Source organism: Meriones unguiculatus, chromosome 7 (assembly GCF_030254825.1).
Source record: "Meriones unguiculatus strain TT.TT164.6M chromosome 7, Bangor_MerUng_6.1, whole genome shotgun sequence".
Taxonomy (NCBI): domain Eukaryota; kingdom Metazoa; phylum Chordata; class Mammalia; order Rodentia; family Muridae; genus Meriones; species Meriones unguiculatus.
The window spans coordinates 115,559,443-115,582,185 of record NC_083355.1 but is presented as its reverse complement, the minus strand read 5'-3'; the positions used below and the strand labels follow the sequence as shown (position 1 = coordinate 115,582,185).

Here is a 22,743-nt window from a genome sequence, read left to right as displayed (position 1 = left end):
TGAGCATGCCAAACATTTTTAAAGACTTTAGTAACAAGATTGGAGAGGCAGTTCAATAGAGCATTGTGCCTAGTCTACACAAGGTCCCACTGGCCTCAACTGCCCGCACAAGAGAGTCCGGCAATCTATATCATGGCATTTCCTTTTACCATTATTAAAGCATTATCCCTGACTCACATAGAACAAAGACTGTAAGTACAGCAGTTCTGCCACCCGGTGGACGCAGACATTACTACAGTTAACATCTGAATCCTTAATATCTTTAAGGGAAAAGAGCAGAAGACAGGTCAGACATAAAATGAGTATGCTATTTCTTCCCATGGCCTTAGAAAACGAAACCCCACAGCATAGAATAGCCCCTTCCCAGCCATCCAGTAAAGATAATGGCAGAGACAAGAGAGACAACCTGCTCAATTACAAAGCCATGCCTGTTAAGTTCTATTCTGAGTTAAACTGGACTTGTGCGTGCCTGGGTAATTGTGCTCTCTCTTCTAGAACTCCAGTTCATACACAGTGTAAGAGCAAGCAGGCTAGGGCTGCCTGTGACACACCCTTTAACCTCAGCATTCAGGAAGCAACCGAAACCCTGAGCTCAGGCCAGCCTGGTCTACACAATGATTTCCATACCAGGCAAGGCTACAGGTGAGAACCTGAGAGAGAGAGAGAGAGAGAGAGAGAGAGAGAGAGAGAGAGAAAGAGAGAGAGAGAGAGAGAGAGAGAGAGAGAAAGACACCTCATGTTAAGATTCAACACCCTTCTTTAATCGACTTACTTGACCTGTCAATTTAATTTGAGTTGAATACTCAAAGCAATCTTACTGATTTCCATATGTACTTGGATATGTATGAAATAATCCAAAGGAAAGAATCAAGACCTGTCTGACCTTAACAGGGAAGAAAGGGGTGGGGCTAGGGAAGGTGGAGAAGATGAGCTGATCATTATTTTCTAGTCCTCACAGGCCTTGGCTTCTCCTAAGAACCTGCTGGCTGAACAAGAATAAGAGTCTTCTTCAGTCCTTTACAGAGAATGTTTAAAATAACCACATGTAAACAACTATGGAATCAATTCTGTCATAATGTTTCTTTTTTTTTTTTTGCAGCCCTAGGAATCAAACCTACAGTTTCACCCATGCTAGGCATTTTTCTAGGTAAGAAATACACTTTTTGTGTTACTTTCCTCAGTGCTGAGAATTAGACCCATGCCTTTTCTTATGTTGAATCAATCCTCTTCCACTGAGCTTACCTCCAGAGCCTAACGTATCTCCTCCAACCCCCCCCCTTTTTTTTTGTTTTGCTTATTTGTTTTTCAAAACAAGGTTTCTCTGTGTGGCTTTGGCTGGCCTTGAACTCAAAGAGATTCGCCTCTTTGCCTCCCACAGTGCTGAGATTAAAGGCCTGGGCTACCACTGCCCAGCTCCTAATATTTGTATTTCATTCATGCCCTAAACTTCCTTTTCATGGCAAAAGACTGTTACTTTGTGCAGGCAATCAACTGGCCTACCTTTAGGGTCCTGACAAGGTCCTATGTCAGTACCTGTATCCTATGACATCATCTGGGCCAGGTACTTAGTGGCTGGTCTGCCATTCCCTCGCTCTCTCCCTCCTCCCTCTCTCTTACTATTTCTCTCTTGCTCCTCTCCTGCTCTCCCCCCTTTCTCTGTTGGGGTGCTCCTTCCCATCTCTGTGTCCCTGTCTCTGTCCTCCCCGACCCCCAACATGGCTCACTCAGGCTCTAACTTGTGCTTTCCTTCCCTCCAATAAATTCTTTCATGTAATATCTGTTGTGTGCATCATTTTAAAAATAATAACAGAGACTACCTTAAAAATGACTTATTGGAAGGCCACCTCTGACGGTTTTTGGAAGAGAGGACAGAGGCAATCAGAAAGCTGTTTTCGATCTAAATCCCAGTGCACTGAGTGGCTTCTCAGCCTTTAACCCTTGCCTATGTAGGCCCCACAGAGTGTTGAGGGAAACAAGCTGCATCATTCAGGAAGTTCTGCCACAACATGCTTTACCCAGTCACTTCCTCTCCTTGCCTGATCCTTCTGGGGACAGGGGACAAAGTTAAGAATGTGCTGAAGGGAGTGAGGGGGCTTTCTATTGCAAATCCTACCACTTTCAATGCTGCAGTCTTGTGGTACAGACACTGCTAGAGAAAGGCTCTTTAACAGGCTGCAGCACGACCACTTATAATAAAGTCCTCTAGTGTGTATTGAATTACTTCTCCAAAAGATTTTCAAGTCCACTTTGTGGCTAGTGCTGCTCCTATAGCTGTGATTAGACAACTGGAGCCTTCTGGAATTCTCTTTACAAGTGAGTAGAGAAATAACCCAAACAATTAGCTGCAATTGTCTTAGGCACTAAAGAAGAAGGAAATACGAATAAAACTTATCTAGGCAGTCCACTCACTCTGCAGTGAAAGAAGTCCTTTCCTACAAGGCAAGACACCATACTTTCAACCTTACTCATGTGTTATTTATAGTAGAGAAACCAGAAACAACACACACACACACACACACACACACACACACACACTCACACACGCACCCTAAGTATTTGAGAATGGAACTTGGCTAAGCAAATTAAGCTACAAATAGAACTATTATAAAAGTTCAAAATTCAGATCTTTATTTTTGTTGGTGTTAATAGTTTTATTTGGGAAAGTTTATTTATTGTTGCTGTTTGAGATAAGATCTCACTTTGTAAATTTGCTGGCCTGTAATTTGCCCATATAGACCAGACTGCCTCAGCCTTCTGATTTGCTAAAATTTTCAGGCATAAGCCACTACATCCAACTTTATTTTGTTTTGTTTGTTTGCTGAAACAAAAATCTTGCGTCAGGCTCCACAGTCCTAGGATTACAGGCCTGAACAACCACTCTTAATCTCTCTTTTTCTTTCTTTTCTTTTCTTGTTTTTGGTTTTTCTCTGTGTAGCCTTGGCTGTCCTTGAATTTACAGAGATCCAGCTGCTTCTGCCTCCCAAGTGCTTGGATTAACGCCACAAGGTGCTACTGCCCTGGCTAATCTGCCACATTCTCAACGGCAGGAAATTAGAATGTAAAAGCGATGGCGTGCAGTGTGCCACACAGAGCTCAGTGAACAGAGAAGGCCGGAAGCAGGCTGACTCGGGAGGCCAGTCCACACAGAGCACAGTGAACAGAGAAGGCCGGAAGCAGGCTGACCCGGGAGGCCAGTCCACGCACTGTGGGCTACTGCCAGCTGCAGCAGACGTGAGCCCTCGGCGTGTGCGAGCACCAGAATCTGCAGCAGACGTGAGCTCTCGGAGTGTGCGAGCACCAGAATCTCCGCAGACAAAAACATCCATATGGAAGGACAAAGTGTTATCAGTTCCTCTTAATAATAATAAACAAAACACGTATGCAAGTATATACTTTTGCCCCCAAACTATTTTAAAGTAACTTGTATACTTTATGAACTAATCTCTTAAATATTGAGGTCTATTTGCTAATAGTAGCTTATTCTTTTATATAACCACAGAAAAGTAAGTTAAGTTCTCAACAATGCTTTATTCTTTGTCCACAGTCCAATCTGACTAGCTGAACCCAAACTGCTTTATATTTGACAAATTTAAAATACATCCCAGTTAATTTCATCCCCATATATACATGCTTTAAAAAAAGTATAAAATTATTTATACATCAGAGAGTCATTATTACGCCTAACAAAAGTAGCGAAATTTCTGGGTATGAGCAACAATGTTACACCCACTAGACTGTCTACCCATAATTCCAATCCAGCAGTGACAGCAGAGGATCATGAGCAGATTCCTTCTGTCCATTTCTGTAGCAGGGTAAACTAGTCTGACCACTTTAGAAAAGTATTTGGCACCGACTTCTTAGCTGAACAGATGAGACACAAAAATAGGTCAAAGAATGTTTCTGCACTAATGTTTGTAGTAAAAACTTAAAAGTAACTTTCCTCTGTCGACAGGCAGATGAGATCCAAACAGAGGGGAGAAGAGAAGACATACTGACTGACAAGCAGAAGCAAAGGAAGCCCAGACATGTAAGAGACTGTTCACCACTGCAGGCTGAGCAGCTCTGTTCAAGAAAGCTCTGTCCGTTTCACCCAGCTTTTCTGGAGCTCCTATCAGGGACCAGAACTGTCCAGGTGCACTCCATCACTCACACGGCAACTTCCCACCAAGACTAAAGCCACCCTGAAGCAGGGCCTGTCAGGTCCAAACAGTATATGGTATCACAAAAGTAGGGACAAATATTATTCATTGAGTAAACTGATGACCACAAGGAAGAAAAAAACAAAACAAACAAACAAACAAACAAACAAATTCCAGATGTTCTAAGCTGCAGAGCAAATAGTTAAGAGCCCTGAATTTCACCTGTAACCTGAGGAATCTCCACACTCCTGCCGTCTCTTCATTAAATGGCACTTACTGTACATGCACTCACACGGCAAGGGAGAAGAGAATTAAGTGAACACAGTAAACACACCAAGTTCCTCCACTGGTCGCACAACAGCGGGGGACACACAATAGCAACATGCAGAGCAATGAGAAGGGAGAGCAAGTGAGCTAAGACAGTGAGCGGTTCCTCTCTCATAGGGAGTTCAAGGCCTCTCTGCAGTCTCCCCTAAGGAACTGGACACCCAGACAGGATTACTAATACCTCAGACAACGGGACAAAGATGGCATTAATGAGGGAACACTGAATAAAGTCACAAGGAAAAATACTAGTCACACAACACAAGATCATGTGGCAGCTTTTACCTTCCAATTAAAAACCCATTGCAAACTGAAAGCCATTTTGCTTATTAGGGAGCAGAATTGTGCTGGGTCCCCATCACTCCCAAGGCAGCTCGCCAGACTGGTCCCATTGCATATTTTGGACTATCTTAATTGAAAGTGTATCTGGATGGTGAGTATATTCGCAGTGTGTCTACGCAGAAGTTTAGGACAGGGGAGATGGCTGAGTGACTAGGGGCACTTGCTTCTTTTCCAGAAAACCTCTAAGTTAGGTTCCCAGCACCCATGCAGGCAGGCTCCTAACCAGCATCAGGAAATCTGATGCCTTCCGGACTCCAAGACTTCTACCCACAAGCAAAAAATTAATAATAATAATAAAAAAATTCACCACTATATAGTTCAGAAAGTGAAACGATTTTCGTTGCTGTTGTTTATCTGTGTAGTCCTGGCTATCCTGGAACTTACTCTGTAGACCAGGCTGGCCTTGAACTCATAAAAGATCTGCCTGCCTCTGCCTCCCAAGTGCTGGGATTAAAGGTGTGTGCCACTGCCACCCAGTGAGTAAGATAATTTTTTTTTCACTTCTACTTTTATTTATTTTTCATTAGTTTAAATCTGGGAAGGATACAGTATCACACGGATTCTGTCCAATGGCCTTCGCAGGAAGACTGCTTCGGAATTTGGCATGAACCATGCCACTGTTCCATGGACAACAATTTTGTTTGGCTTGGCCTCCACCAGTCATTGTATTGATTTTTGCTTTATACACATACGCACATCTCTTGCCTAAGTAGAATTCTGTTTCACCTCGGGCATAAACACCTTCAATTTTAAGAAAAGCCATGTGCTCTCTTTGGTTCGGGAGCCCTGGCTTGCAGCCAGCAAAAATGGCCTTCCACCACAGCCTTGCAGACACACCTGCTGCTTACAAGTCCTGCTCCCAGCAGGCCTCCACGGGTCAAGACGGCAGAAAGAGCGAATAAGATGATTTTAAAGATTTATTTTCTGTATATGAGTTTCTTGGCTGCATGTGTGCATGCACACTACTTGCATACGTGGAGCCTGGGGAGGTCATAAAAAGGTGCTGGCTATGCTGCAAGTGGAGGTACAGACGGCTGTGAACCTATGCTGGTGCTGGGAGTCAAACCAAGTCCCCTGCAGGGACAACACGTGTGGTTACCGCTGAGCCAGCTCTTCGGCCTGTCAGATGCTCTCAGAGAATGGCATGCGTACCGGTTAACAAAGAGCTAACCCTAACCCTGACATTCACCTTGCATTTGAACATCTGCAGTTTCACACATCTTGTGTGTCTGTGCTTAGCGTCAAATCTTTTCAACTGAGTATATTAACAGCAAAATTTATATTTCTTTTAATTGTACCTTTTTTCATTTTTATAAAAATTTTTAAAATGTAGTAAAATATTTCAATCACGTAAGCACACACATATGCATATACATAAAATATACAATGCATAAGTGAGGAAGACCATCTGCTCTGAGAAAGAAGTCACTTCACTAAGATCAAGGAGGCGGCACCCTTCCCTAGAAACACCTCTTGCTTCTAGAGTTCTCAACTAGCCCAGACTCTAGTTTGTCTCTTTCAAAACCTATCTTAAAAAGTAAAAGAGAAAGCTGTGCCTGGTGGTGCACACCTTTAATCGCAGTATTCGGAGGGCAGAGGCAGGCCTTGGAGTTCAAAACCAGCCTGGACTGCATAGTGAGTGCTAGGTCAGCTAGAGCTACGTAGGGAGACCCTGTCAGAAAGAAGGCAGAGGGGGAAGGCTGAGCAAATGAGAGCTGAAGATAGGGCTCAGAGGGTAGGAAGGTACCCACCAAGCTAGATCACAGAGTTGGGTCCCCACAGCGAGTGTCGCAGGAGAACCAACTCCTGTGAACTATCGTCTGACCATCTCGTGAGTATAATGGAACAACCACAAATGCTCCCCCGCGCCCCCCCTTCCCCTCCGCAGTGGGACAGGGTATCCTGGCACTCGCTCTGTAGAACAGACTGGCCTCTAACTCAGAAATCCATCTGCCTCTGCCTCTCAAGTGCGGGGTGGGGTTAAAGGTGTGTGTCACTATCACTTGGAACAAATGCAATTTCTGAAAAACTTTATTTTATATGTATGGGTTTTTATCTACATGTATGTCTGCATACCATGTGGGCGCAGTGCCCATGGAAGCCAAATTGGTATTAAAGGTGGTGTAGTGGATCCTCTGGTACTAGAGTTGCTGACTGTTGTGAGCTGCCATGGGGAATCAAACCCATGCCCACTAGAAGAGCATCCAGTTCTTTTAACCACTCTGCTAACCCTCTAGCCCAACATGCAATCTTAAAAGAAAAAAAGGAAACACCCACAGCCCAGCCAAATTCCTTCATGCCTAACCACTCTTCTATACTTTGTTTTGTCTAAGTCATTGAGCACCAGACTGAGCCCAGAATATAGCAAACTGTGTGCACCTTAAGAACTTAAGCCTACGGAGTGTGCTGTGTGGTAGGGCCTTTGAGAGGGCTCTTGTTCCTCATGTACCTTCCTCGCTTGCTTTGCTAAACTTCAGCTGTTTGCCTACACAGGCCAAGCTCAAACCTTGATGGGTAGGGTGCAAGCACAGGGCAGTGTGAAACATGCCAACAACAAGGCATGGGGGTAGATCCAATGGAGTCAGCAACAAGTCTCCAAGACAGGGTGATCCAGAGGTGGGTGCAGAGTCTATGCAGAGCAGCATGCTAAAAGTGACGAGCAGACGCAGGAGGCCTGGTAAGGAGCAGCAGCCTGGTCCATAACCATGTGGCCCCCAGTTCTTCTGAACAGGTCAAAGGCCCATGGCACTGCACATTTGACTCCCTGAGCTTCAAACCTGCTTCTGAGGCCCTGGCAAGGTTAGGGCTATCAGCTCTCTCTCTGACCTGGAACAGCAGGGGTTACTCCTCAGTCCCTACTCTTGTCTAAACCACAGGCCATCAAGAACTTTCTAACCGTTGGGTGCGGTGGCACACAACTTTAATCCCAGCACCTGGAAGGCAGAGGCAGGTGGATCTCGGTGAGGTGGAGTCTAGGACAGACAGGGCTACATAGAGAAACCCTGTCTTGAAAAACAAAAACAATAACAACAACAAAACACTAAAGCAAAGCAAACCTTTCTAACGGTAACTACCACTTCCCACTTCTAGCTGCCATTCATCTACCACACTTTCGCATCGCACTGCTATCAGAGCGGGCAGACACAGACATACCCACGCACAGCATGCACATGCAGGAGAGTTCACAGCCTACGAATTGCTTCTACCCTTCCACTGTGGTGGAACCCAGGAACTGAAGTAAGGTTGGCGGGTTTGTTCACCAAGGGTTTTCAGTCACGTAGTCCATTTCATAATCACCATCTGCCTTTCTGGTTTCTACTTCTCACTGTCTCAAAGACTGTGTCTCAGGCAAGCAGGTCTGCAAATTAAGACCTAGGTTTCTGTCTCAATCCCAGATATAAATGCTCCCTGTCTCCTCAGTCCTGGTAGCATGAGTGCCCTTGTCCAGCCAGCAAACTCCTACTCACACTTCAACTGTTCTCTTCCTACACTGAAGGGCTCCCAAAGGTTCTCCCTATGAAGAAGTACCATCTGATCATCAAGGAAATCATCACAGTTGAGTAAGTCCAGGAGAAACTGGGTGCCAAAACAAGGGAAGGGTCAAATGCCCTCCTTCAAATTAGTGAGTGTTTTCAAGCCAAGGAAGCTGCCACTCTGACCTTCACCACACCATGGCAAACTGTATGACAGACACTCACACCTTTGTCCCTTCCATCAAACCACTATTTCATCAACTAATTTCCTACGTTCATTAACGGAGAAGTGTTTCAGCTCTGTGGTTCTCATCTGTGCTCCTGAGAATGACTTCTACTTCCACAGCTGTGTCTCCGAAGGGCACATTTTCTATCCCCCAGGCTGCATCTCCCACTAAATGATTTTTAATTAGACATGACTGAAAGCAACCTGTGAAATATTAGTAATGTTTTAAGTACTTAACTATACTTGATTAGCCAAAGCAGCACATGAAAGCAGACATGTGCAGTGGATGTAGTCTAAAGACCTCAGATCTATCCTAAATTGACGACTAGCTAGCATTGAGACTTCACCCAACAGCTGGGAAAGGTAAAAAAAAAATAATAATAATGTTCATTCCATCATTGCCACTACAGTGTAAACTTCCTAAATCCTTTACCTCTTGTGCAGTACCAAGCACCAAAACTGGCCCCCAAAATATGAATAAAAACCAACCTCACAAAATAAACTCAAGTTCATAACAACCTCAACAAAATACTAAGCTAGAGTACTACACCATAAGCCTGCTTACCTAAGAGAATGCACAAGCTAGGTAAAGAAAAAAGGATGAAATGATACTGAATAAGAAAGAAAGAAAAAGGAAACAAAATTACGAGTAGAGGTATACACTGTGTGCACACATGTGCATGGACAGACAGACAGGTGTGTACAGACACACGTACATCGTTTACCATGGAACCCTGCTGTTAGGCTGAAGTCTGGTGTTTTCACATAGCCTCTGAGCTCAGCCTATGACATGGCCTCACTTTCTCAGAAGGATTGTCTCTTGACCTGATCTGGAAAGCCCAGATCCTGTGAGGAGGTCACACAGCCCTCAGGGAAGAACACAGGCCCGACCTTTTCCTGATAAGAAACCCATTCAGCAAGCACCTGGGAATTACTGGATTACCCACCTATGCTAATAAGATGTCATAGTGCCTTGGCTTTCACCAGCGACTTTAATTGTGCCTGAAGTTCTTCCCCCACACCTAGGATAATTAAGTACTGTGTTCTCCTTGTGACAGGACCCTGCTACTGCGGGCATATGAGGTGCTGTACCACTGTGTGTAAATCAAGTATCCCTAGCATCTCTAGCCCCAGTGAATCAAATACACTCACCCTAGGAGCCCCTCCTACTGCCCAAGATTTATAAACCCCTGATTTCACACAAAACAAACATGTGGTCATCAGCTTTTTACGACTGTCTGAGATTCATCATTTACTCTGGGGAATGAAGGATTCACCACAGAACTCCTGAGGCGAGGCCACTATAGCTGCCTTGGTCACTGCTGAAGCCTGCCTGCCTTTCAACTGCTGGGTGCTGACTGCCAGCAAAGCACCCACCAGCTTTCATCTCCCCAGACCTGCCTTTCAGCCTGCTGGTCTGAGCCTTGACAAGCCTGCGCTTTTGCCCGCACCCCTGCCATTAAAACAGTGACTTAGCCAAAGGGCTGTAACACTTCAGTATCATCACAGACTTTTGGAACTCCAGAGTTTCCTCTGCCGTCTGATACTGGCAATCTCATTTAAAAGAGCCAACTGTTACACACAGTGGAAAATTCATTTCCACCACCATGGCTGGGACCAGGAGCCTTGCCTAGCGCATGGGCCTCACTCTGATCACTCTAGCTGTTCCTGAGAGAAATGAAACCTTAGATCTCAGGGTTCCTCTGTTTTTCCTCCAGACAGCTGACAGCTGTCCCAGACTACTGCCAGATGAAGAATGACAATTGCAGACACAAGTGCATGAACAGATACATATCACGTACACACATGTGCATGTATATACATATATTATGTTCAGATATGTGCATATGCAGACACACACTGTGTACAGACAAACGTGCACGTAGAGACACACACCATGTGTGTGCATGTAGAGAATATACCGTGTGTGAACTTGACATAAATGAAAGAAACTAAATAAACTCTTGCCATATAGTCTAGCGGGCTGCTAACTGACATTTCCTCAAGTTGCTGAAAACTCAACAGGTCCAGTCAAGCCTGTAATGCAAAGGCAACCAAGATGCCCTTTGAAGAAATGTATAAACTGTGATATATCCAAACAATAGAGCATTATTTGGCACTAAAAGCAAATGAGACATTAGATCTCAAAAATGGGGGACCCAAGGATGCACTAACTGAAAGAAACCTATCTGGGGATTGCAAGATGGCCACCAACCAAACTTGACAGTCCTTGAGGGATGCACTGACTCTAGAAAATTACCTTCTGACCCCACCCCACCCCACCCCACCAAAACATATACACAAAATAAGAGAAAAATGAAGGTTTTTTTTTTTTTTTGCTTGTTTGTTTGATTGTTTTGTTTTGTTTTAATCAAGGCAGGCAAATCTCTGTCAGTTTGAGGCCAGCCTGGTCTACATAGTGAGTTCCTGGACAGACAGAGCTACACAGTGGGATCCTGCCTCAAAACAAACAAATAAATAAAAAGTCTTCACTGATTATTACAACTCAGTAACATTCTGGAAAAGGCAAATCTACGAAGACAAGATAAAGTCAACAGTTACCATGGGTTTGGGGGTAAAAAGAAGGTGAAAAGAGAGGGGAAAGAAAAAGAACTCTTAGCAGGAGAAACTATTCTCAATGACAATGATGGGAACCTCACTATGCTCAGCAGGGTAGTGAGCTCTGCCATTAACATGGAGATGTCGGCTCTCTGGGTGCAAGATCTTCCCCAGTAAGGCAAGCAGTGTGCCCGGGAATTCTCTGCTCTCTGCGAATTATCCGCTCTCTGCTTGATGCAGCTATGTACCTAAAACTTGCCCTCAAAAACATTTTTCTTTTAGAACAGAAAAGAAGAAATGACTTATTTACTCCTTAGCCTATGAGTTCTATTTAGCCTTTAAAAATACAGTCATGTGTTTCTGATTCGGTCATTAGACTGTCCTGTCATTCTGGAGCCACCAGAGTATCCTTTCACACACCCAGATGGTACATAAGCCTACTACACACAAGGGCTATGAGAAAAAGAGAAACACAGGACAGCTAAGTGCTCCTCGGGTCATGATAGAGAAAAACATTATGACATTATATTGGACACAGAGAAAATAATGGAATAAAGAGATCAAGCATGAGATATGTAAAGCAGCTGACAGAGGAGTACATTTAACATGACAGTGATCTGTTCACATTACCATATAAACTATGGAACTGTGCTGCACGCTCATAACTGGCAGCACAGTTAGGTGCGTTTATGCCAGCATCACCATGGATGCAGAGGAACAGGATGGCTACAAGGTCTACGTGACAGGAACCTATCAGCTCTATGAGCATCTTTGGGAGCAAGATATATGTGTTCATGGAAACACCATTAAGCTGCACATGGCTTCCAGTAAGCTGGAGTGAGGACTCCCAAGGCTAGGAGCACCTGCTGCTCTCACCACAGGGCTGGAGGGTTCCAGGGCCAAAGCACCCACTGCTCCTGCAGACGGGTCAGGTTCGGCTCCCTGCACCCACATGACGCCGTACAAGCTAACACCCAGAGTTCCAGTTCCAGAGGGTTCCATGTCACCTTCAGACATCTGTGGCCTGATCTGCACATACACATTAAACATCAACTCATCACACACACAAAAAAACAAATTTTCAGATGAATCCTGAATCCAAGTCCCCTAGAAGAGCAGCACGTGCTCTTAATCTCTGAGTCATGTCTCCAGCCCATGTTCATCTTCTTTTTAAATGTATAAAGTATAGTAATTCATACTTGGTTATGGTAAAAAGTTCTGTAATTGTAAATACAGAAACAAAACAAAGTTTCCAGGTAACACAGAGAAGGCCAGGATGCACAGTGAATTTTGGGCCAGCCTGGGCTTGTGAAATTCTATTTCGAAAGAGAGAGAGAGAGAGAGAGAGAGAGAGAGAGAGAGAGAGAATGTATGTTCGTTTTGGGAAGGTTAAAACAATAGCTCAGCAGCTGAGTGCACTAGCTGCTTTTGTAGAAGATATAGGTTCAGTTCCCAGCATTACACAGTGGCTCACAACTGTCCATCTCTAGTTCCAGAGGATCCAGTGCCTTCTTCCGTCCTCCTGTGCACTAGGCACACATATGGTACAAAGACATACATGTAGACAAACATTCACACACATAAAATAAAAATAAAATCTTTCTTAAAAGAGGGATTAAAGGAGGCAGTGTGGCACATGCCTTTAATCCCAGGAGGCAGACGCAGGTGGATCTCTAAGTATGAGGCAGTCTGGTCTACACAGCAAGTTCTAGGATAGCTTGGGCTACACAGAGAAACCAAGTCTAAAAAGCAAACAAACAAACAAAAAAGGAGACACGTTAAAGAAAAGTTTACAAGGCATCAGCAACGTGGGAAACTCTCAGGCAGGGCTGCACCATCACCTCAGCATGAAGAACAGCAGACTGTGGAAGAACTGGGTAGAGTTCAGGGGTACAGCGCTGTCCTGGACACACTGGCTTGTGGGCTCAATGCTCAGAGGAAAAGAGTGCCCACGGGGAGGTGTTTGGGTGTGGGGTCCAAGATAAAAAGATTCACAGAAACTTTCTGAAACACTAAGTGGTTATTTCTGAGTAAAAGGAAAGGTGGAATTGTTTTTTCATTTTCTGTCTTTTTTTTTTTCTATTTTTCTGTGTCTTCTAAATATTCAACAGTAGGCAAAATTGCTACTTTTAGATTAGTTTTTGTTTTGCCTACATGTATGTCTGAATTAGAGTGTGTCAGATCCCCTGGAACAGGAGTTTCAGACAGTTGTGAGCTGCTATGTGGGTGCTAGGAGTTGAACCTGAGTCCTCTAGAAGAGCAGCCAGTGTTCTTAACCACTGGGCCATCTCTCCAGCCCTTAGATTACTTTTTAAAGTTCAACTTTTAACTAATACTGAGTAGAACTTAACAGTAAAAGTGAAAATTTACACAATACTGCTGTTTAAAAACTCAACTTGTTAAGGGCTTGGTGGTGCATGCCTTTAATCCCAGTACTCAGAAGGCAGGTAGATCTCTGTAAATTCAAGGCCAGTCTGGTCTACAGAGTGAGTTCCAGGACAGTCAGGGCTACACAGAGAACTGCTGTCTCAAAGACCAAAAATAAAAACTCTTTTTTCTTTTCTTTTTTTAAGATTTATTTATTATGTATACAATGTTGTCTGCATGTACACCTGCAGGCCAGAAGAGGGCACCAGGTCTCACTATAGATGGTTGTGAGTCACCATGTGGTGCTTGGAATTGAACTAAGGACCTCTGGAAGAACAGCCAGTGCTCTTAACCTCTGAGCCAGCGCTCCAGCCTCAAAACAAAAACTCTTAGCCAGGTGTTATGTTGTATATTTGTAGCCCCAGTTGTCAGGAGGCTGGGGAAAGGATCCTAGCATTGACACTAATCTTGGCTACATAGAAAGACCTAGTCTTGAGGAGACGTGACCTATTAACTTTCTATATTCAGTGCTTTTCTTGTAGATCTAGTATGAATAAAATATTCAAGTTAAGTTCTGACTCTAAAGATTCTAGTATGGAGCTGGAATGGTGGTACACACCTGTAATCCCAGCATTCAGGGAGGCAGAGGCAAGCGGATATCTGTGAGTTCGAGGCCAGCCTAGTCTACAAAGTGAGTCCAGGACAGACAAGGCTAAACAGAGAAGCCCTGTCTCAAAACAAACAAAAAGATTCTAGGATGTAATGCAAAGATACAGGAGCTGCAAACTAGATAGAAGGTGGGGCCGAAGAACAGAGGTAAAAGGATACTGATATAATCCTAACCTAGAAGAAGTATTGTGAATGAAGAAAAAAAAAAAAAATCAAGACTTTGGGAGCAGGCCAGAAGTAATGGTGCACTCCTATGACCCCAGCCCTCAGGAGGAAGAAGCACTCAGATCTCTGAGTTTGAGGCCAGCCTGGTCTACACTGCACGTTCCAGAGCAGCCAGACCTATAAAATAGAGCGCCTCAATCAATCCATCAATAAGCAAGCAAGCAAGCAAATGATGGATGGATGGGTGGGCGGATGGATGTGCACAAGTGAGCAAATAAATAAATGGATAGACGGATGGATAAATAAGTACAAGTGAGCAAATAAATAAATAAAGGGATGGATAAATAGATGAATAAATAAATGAATAGAACCAAACAAAAAGGCTCTAGGAGCTCAAATTCAGAGTGAGCAGAGAGCAGCAGGCTTAGAGCAGAGCCTAGGTGGTTCAATGGCCTTGGGCTGCGCGTGCCTTATCTGTAGCTATGGAAAGCCATTTGCAAGCAGGGTCAGGAGAGCTCCCAGTGCTGCTGCGCAGGGTGAAAAGCAGCACTACTATGGACAATATGCTACGCTGGGCGCAAGGCTCAGAAAGCGCTTGCTCTTCCCCATGGGCACTGCGACTGGAATGCAGCCACGGAGTGGAAGAGACCTTCAAAATCAAACCATCCGAAAACAAAACAACTCCCGTAACAAGGGAGACAGGTAACTGAGTGTTGGAGAACTTACTCAGCAGGGCTCAGGAGAACAAAGCTTTACAAATTACAAGGAGGTCGATTTTTCAGCCCCTTCCCCCCATAAGAAAGAACATGTTCAAAATGACATGAATCAACTTTGCAAGTCACTCTAAATGCTCAAAGAGAAGGATGAGAAAAACAAAACATACCCAAAAATATGCAGAAGGCTTTTTAATATGGTACAGGATCTGTGAGCTCCAGGCCAGATGTGCATAATATCAAAAAACTGTGATTTGATTTCAGTTACACAGATTTCATCTACCCACCTATATGCTTCACTAAAAACTTCTCAAAAGAAGAATGTTTTATTCCTTAGCTACTATGAAAAGAAAACTTCCAAACAGCAAGCAATTATGTAACAACAGACACAAAATTAGTCTTAAAAGGCAACAGGAATAGATAGAAAATACACTGAATATTACATCACATTTATGATCCTGTGCCATGCTAAAAAACTTTCTGCGTTAACAGACCCTCTACTCTTTCCCCTTCCAAAACAATGGTCCAAGAGCCCATGGTTTCGGCCAGTAACATGGCTAACGGCTGCAGTGCTAGGAGTGCAGCTCAGTGGGAGGGCACTGGCCTAGGACTCCCAGGCCCGGGGTTCAATGTGTGCATTCCCAGCTGTGGGGCTACACATTTCAGTGTTATTTTCTTTTTCCATTAAAAAATATTTATTTTATGTGCAAGAACATTTTACCTACAGTGTGTATGTGCACCACAGAAGTCAGAAGAATCACCAGATCCCAGCTCCCCTGAAAGTACTCCCAACTGCTGGGCCATCTCTCCTGCCCATCCTTTCCTTTCTACACTGATCCACTGTCCTTAGTCATATTCATTGCTGGCTTAGACAGCATTTAGGAACATTTAAGACAATGAAACCACAGGTTAGAAATCTTGAAACTTTAAAAATGCGAGAGAGCAGTAAACAGAAACTTTAAGAAGGATGGAAGTAAAGGCTGTAATACTTACATTTTGCTTCCGAAAGACTCTGATTAGGTGACCAGACCAGCATGCCAAGATTGTCTCGCTCTTGACTGCGCCTTGACAGTTTGGCTTAGTAGAAAAAATAAAAATTATATTATTATAAGTTAGTAGGTACAATAAGCAGTAAATACCACCACTACTCTGAGCCTTACGATATGGCATAACCAGGTACCCTTCACCTCATACCCATACACTAATAACAACTAAAATAACTCTAAAACAGTATTTTAAAAATTTCACAAAGTCTGCTAAGATGGCTTCACATGGGATAGAAACAGGATCTTAAGGGTGGAGAGACAGGAATATGACAAACAGAAGTGACATATCATCTACGTTTGAATGTGCCCTTTTTTATTTTTCTTTTCTTTCTTTATTTTTGGTTTGGTTTGGTTTTTCGAGACAGGGTTTCTCTGTGTAGTCCTGGCTGTCCTGGAACTCTGTAGAACAGGCTGGCCTTGAACTCATAGAGATCCACCTGCCTCTGACTCCCAAGTGCTGGGATTAAAGGCTTGTGCTACCACCGCCTGACTGTGAATATGCCTTTTTAAAATTTTGTTTTTGTTTAAACAGGGTCTCAGTATGTATTCCTGACTGGTCTGGAACTTGCTATGTAGACCAGGCTGGCCTTGAACTCTGAGCAATCCACCTGCCTCTGCCTCCCAAGTGTTGAGATTAAAAATATGTACCCACACCTAGTCTTGAATGCCTTTTTAATATAATAAAAATGTTAATTCTGCATACAGCAACAACAACATTAACAGAGATCCAGCCCATTGACCAGACTTTTGTGAAGACCCTGAGCCTGTTCTTAAGTGTGAAGCTCCCTTGGCCTCTAGGTTTCTTCAAGGTCCCACCTCCCAGTATACTGGCCATACAGATTTAAACATGGGTTTTGGAGTAGACAGACATTCATACCAAAACAAACATTCATCAAAGAAAGTGTTTCGCAGAAGTTGTGTGTGCTTGCACATGCCTACACCCAACATTTGAGGAGCTCGGGAAGTTCTCAGTTAGCCAGAACTACAGGGCAAGATGAGAGCCCACAAAAATATTCTCCAACCAACCAACCAACACAAAAGAAAAAGAAAAGCGAAGAGACTGGGTGGAGGTGGCACACAGCTTTAATCCAGCACTAGGAGATACAGGCATGTGGATCTCTGTGAGTTCAAGGGCAGCCTGGTCTACAAAGCAAGTTTAGGGCAACCAAGGCTACACAGAGAACCCCTGGGGGCAGGGGAGAATATTATTCATTCCCCCCACACACACCTGTCTCTCAGAAAGAGGGAGTAAAGGGGGAGGACAAGGTTAAAAACCAACAGCTCAGGGGAAAGGTAAATTGAAGCTCCATGAGTAACTACTGTACCACGTTTACTAAAAAGCACAAAGAGAAAAATTAAAACAATGCTCAAGTTTGGTGATAATGTGGAGAAAATGAAACTCTCTCAACTGAGAGTGGCAATATGAAATGCAACTAATGCTTTGGAGGGAAAGTCTAGCAGTTCCTGTATCTAAACTGTAACAGATCCATGCACTAGAATACACCTAGGCTATAAAACAAATGAACTGAACAATAAGAACATGAATGAATCTCAAAACACTTAAGCTAGAAGAGTCACAAATACAGAAAAGGGGAGCTTTCAGAAAGACTGCCAGGCAGTGGGCAGGACTGCCGGGGACAGCATGCACCATCCGTTCTGTCACCCAGAGGATTACAGGTGTGTGCACATCTGTCCACTGAGAGAGCCTTGAGGGATGGAAAACTAAGCACATTAACCCCCAGAGGGGACTTCTAAACATGTGTCCAATAAAGGAACCAAGATATCGTGAAGAAATATTTTATTCCAGGGCTCACAAGATTACAAGATGACCCTAAAATGTTTTATTATACCAGAAAATAAGAAGGCTGCCAAAGAACAATGGATTCTATCTTCCACTAGCCAAATCTTGACTAATTTGAGTAACAAAATAAACAAAAGAAACTTTGAAGTGCAAGGTGCACACCTTCAAGATGTGTGCAAAATTCAAGGTGTACACCGACATTTGAAGAAGGTAAAAGAAGAGGAAGAGGAGGTGGAGGAGGAGGAGGAGGAGGAGGAGGAGGAGGAAGAGGAGGAGGAGGAGAGATTCTCTTGAAAAGTTTAAGAGCAGCCTGGTCTACACAGCGAGTTCCTGGCCAGCCAAGGCTACACAAGCGAGTCTGAGAACGAAGCAAACAGAAGTGAGCCTGGCAGCGCACACCTACAATGCTGGCACCCAGAAGACAGATGAGAGCTGCCACACGTGAACGCAGACTGAGACCACGTCCTTACACGAGGAGGAGAGAACAGGAGCAAGAAAGGACGAGGGGACGGAGGGGTGAATGAATCTTTAAAATGGACCTTGGAAGGACTCTGTAAATGAACAAAAATTATATAACTTTTAGAAAAACACATTCAAAAAAACTTGTGAATTTGCTTTAGGAAAAGTACCATCAGATATGGTAACAGGACCATAATCCACAGAAGATGGCCCTTTGTCCTTAACCTCAGTTTGATAGTTTGTATCAGAACAGAGCAGCAGCCAAGAGGCAAGAGCCTAGTGATTTACTAGATCTCCAACATCCTCAGGTGTGTTTGCCAAAATCTACCATGTTACTGATGCTAGCCAGAAAACCACTTTCCCCCATTCTGGTGTTACTACTAGGCATTGAACCTAGCACCTTGCACCCACCAGACAAAAACTTTACCACTGACCCCTCTTCTTATTTCTCATGTTGAGCCATGGTCCCTGCCACTGTAGCTCCGGCCGTTAGTACACTGTTATGAACCTCCTGCTGGGGCATTAAGTAGCCAGGACTACAGGCCTGTACCAGCAGGCATGGCTAGGCATAGTTCTTAAGGTCCTACAGCTATACACTGTCAGTGGGGACACCAGCAACGAGTGACCCAAGTACAGTTGTTGGCTGCCAACTTCCCTACCCCACAGACACACAAGCTTACCTAACAGGCACTTGACTCAGCCCTGCTGTCAGCAATGCTCATACCCACCCAGCTCACAAGCTCAGGGTGTCTGCAGTCTCACTCTGTCCAGCCCTTGGGAGTTCTTGCCCACACTCAAGGCTCCCCGTCACATTCTAGAGTTCAATAAATACCTACGGGATTTAAATCCCAGTTTCGACAGCTATAGGGTGGCCTTGGGACCACTAGGTCCTCAGCCTTTCACTGTACTCTGGCTCATTCTTGGGATCCATGGAGCATCTCAGCACAAAAGACCTAGAAACTGTGGACCAAGTGGATGTGGCACTGCAGACACCAACAAAGGAGATGCAGAACATTTCGGAACACAGAGAGCAGCCTTTCCTGCAGCAGTCCTGGGGCCGGATCCCTGCAGCAGTCCAGGGGGCAGTTGCTGCACTTCCTTCTGGACGCATTCTCCGGCCTGCTATTCGCTGTCTGCCCTGAGCTGGCACTCCTACAGTGTGAACACCGCACGGGAACACTCCTACAGCCTCTCTGAGGGAAGCTGCTGCTGCTGGGTGGCGCCCACCAGCAGTCCAGGAACCCTAGTGTCTCCCAACACTTAGTAGCCTGACGCTTTTAACATTTGCTCTCTGCTTTGTGCCCCAGTGTGGACAGGCTGGACATTCTCTGTTGCTGTTTGTTGAGCAGCCCTCGCTGTCCTGAAACTTGCTATGGAGACTGAGCTCACTTCGCCCACTTCACACTCAGAGACTCCCCTGCCTCCTGAACGCCACCACACCCAGCCCCAGATGTTGTTACACGTCAACTCAACAGCCACAACCATTTTCTTCCTCTTCAGTTTTCTTCATTTATTTGGATTTATTTTATTTTTGCAATGAATACCTAAAATGTTTTTTAACGTTTTTTTTTTTTTTTTTCAATTTTTACATATGTGTATGTAAGTAAGCCATGTTTGTCTGGGAGTTACAGATGGCTGGGAGCTGCCCAATGTGGGTGCTGGGCCTTCTGAAAGAGCAGCCAGTGCTCTTAACTCTTCTCCAGTCCCCAAATAAAGCTCCTGGAAACAGCTGTGTGTGAGCCTCGTTGAGGACATGTGAGTTTGGTAAGCATAGTTAATTCTTTTTAAAAGACTGCCTGTTTTCCAGTGGTTTTATCATAACTCACTTGTTTCAGCAAAAACAGTACAAGTCTTCACTCTTGTCAGTACTTAGTTTTACCTAGGCCTTTTAGTTTAGTGCATTCACACAATGGCTTTAATTTAAATTTCTCTAATGCTCAGTAATACTGGACAGTTTTTCATTATATGCTATCTGTATATTTTGGTGAAGTACCTAGACTTTTACCCCCATTAAAAAAAAGCTGAATCAGGTGATGATGGCACATACCTTGATCCCAGCACTCAGGGGAAGAGACAGGTAGATCTCTGAGTTTGAGGCCAGCCCTGGTCTACAGAGTGAGTTCTAGGACAGTCAGGGATACATAGAAAAACCCTGTCTCGAAAAACAAAAATAAAGTAAAATAAACCACCAAGAACAACAAAAACCTGGCTTCTTCTTGGCTTCTTGGCTTGCTGAGCATGAGCATTCTTTTCTCACAGTCTGCAGGGCATCTCCTAATAGTGGGATTTGTACAGTAAAAGATTTTAATAAAAAAAAAAAGAAATTTAGGAGATGGGACTAGAGAGATGGCACAGTAGTTAAGAGCACTTACTTCCAGAATACCCAGGCTTGATTCCTAGCACCCACATGGTGGCTTGTAATCCCCTATAACTCCAGTTATAAGGGACTTGATACCTTCTTCTGGCTTCCATGGACACAAGGAAGATGTGCTGGTGCATAGACATATAGACATATATGAAGGCAAAATACTCATATACTCATAGACATATATGAAGGCAAAATACTCATATACTCATAGACATATATGAAGGCAAAATACTCACACACATAAAAGATAGAATAAAGACACCTATTCACGGCCACCAGAAACTAGAAAAGCATACAAATATGTAAGAGAAGACGGGCAGATGGCGGTGTTTTCACACACCAGACTAGTACACAGCAATAAAAATAATTGATAACTCATCTGCACAACTATCTTAAGGATAAACACTGAGGAAAAAAGTGTGATGGTCTGAATGAGAAAGAATGAGAATGGCCTCCCGCACAATCAAAGTTCTGAACGTTTGGTTTCCATCTAACTGGTGGGCTGGTTAGGAAGGGTGAGAAGGTGTGACCTCGTTGGCATTGAGGCTCCAAAGCCCACACCAGGCCCCAGGCCTGGTCTCACTAGCTCTGGCCCCTGCTTGTACATCAAACGTGAGCTATCAATTCTGCTCCAGAGCCACACTGGTCTGTGCCACACTCTCGCCCCGGAGGTCATGGACTCACTCTCTGAAACGGTAAACCAGCCCCTGGCTGGTCCCGGTGTCTCCTCACAGCAATAGGAAAGTGACTAAGACAACAATTCCTGTCTAGTCACAGGACGTTTGGGGGCTGGTAAAATGAGCGTCAATGGTTTCCGGGACAGAGGTGGGTGGCTAGGAAGAGTGCACATACTCTAGCGCTGTGCCTATAATCTCAGCACTTGGGAGGCTGAGGCAGGAGATCACTGTGCAATTGAGGCTAGCCTGGGCTGTATAATGAGTTCAAGCTACAGAAAAGAGAGAAGGACGAGGCAGGAGAGAGGAAAGAAGAGAAGTCACACAGTTGTTTCTTGAAGGGCTCAAACAGATTACAGAAGTCACCTGCTCTGTGCGCACTGAGAGCTGTAGGATGACGAGAGCCCCTGCCACTCTCCCTAAATAGAAACAGATGCCCTAACTGCTGCATCGCTAAGGCTGCCGTTTCTAGTCAGTGGGTGCCAAGTGTTGGAGGAAAAAAATAAACTCAGAGCTGGAACAAGGAGCAAGGAGGGCAGAAACTAGCAATAGCTGCCTCAGCACGGTGAGGCTCACACGAGCCTCACCAGAGAGGGCCGCTGTGCAGGTGCTGCCCTAGAAGAACTGACACTGGCCAGGAATGCACCTAGCAACTCCTCACCCAGCAGCAACAGACACCAGCAGCGTACCACACCGCCAGTCAGACCTATGGAAAGTACTTTACTGCATCTTCACAGCATTCAGAGTCTGCTCGGAACACCCCTACAGCTTCGTCCAGTGTGTACAGAAACACTACAGAGATTTTACCCTCCAAAGGCCAGCCTCAAGACACAAGACAGGGCTTCAAATCAGCACATGTGCTGCTCGGTTTCGAGGGGTGCTGGCTATGTCCCTGCAGGCCTTCCACCCCGCAGCCAAAGCCACCCCACAGGTCTTTCACCCTTAGTAAGTTGAGGGAGGCACTGCTGTGAAGACGAGGCGCAGCATCCACACCGCTGAAAACACGCTTCACAGCGGTCTCAAGGGAACCCTGGCTCATTAGGATGACAACCACAGAACTTGGTAGAGTACAAAATGTAGAAAAATCTTAAATGTTCTTTGACAGGTATGAAATAAACCATGGAATTTAAAGGAATTAAAAATAAAAATTAGCTCTACACCAGTTTCATTACAAAACTCAAGGCAAAGGAAGTATGTTATTATAACAAATATTATTTACAAATATTAACAAAGTAAAATTGGTGCTTCCTAACTTCTTAAAATTGGGGGGGTGTGTGTCTCTAAACACTTAGCAACATAAAAGGTTTCTGAACACACAATAACCAGAAAACAAGTGAGATTCAAACATGCCATGAGCTGGAGGTGTCTCTGCAGTGCTTGCCAGTGTTGCGTCATGTGACCTTGTAGTATCCTTGCGC

General features: G+C 44.4%; 1 protein-coding gene across 2 annotated transcripts in view; it reads right to left on the bottom strand.

Annotated features, from left to right (window-relative positions):
* Positions 1-22,743, bottom strand: part of Rcor1 (REST corepressor 1) — a 93,203-nt gene that overhangs the window by 27,665 nt on the left and 42,795 nt on the right. For both annotated transcript variants that reach the window (XR_009593144.1, XM_021645037.2), the window contains exon 3: positions 15,971-16,054. Coding sequence is in view for 1 of the 2 variants with exons in the window: in XM_021645037.2 (XP_021500712.1) it covers positions 15,971-16,054 (84 nt within the window). In the remaining variant the exon portion in view is untranslated. The remainder of the gene's footprint in view (positions 1-15,970; positions 16,055-22,743) is intronic.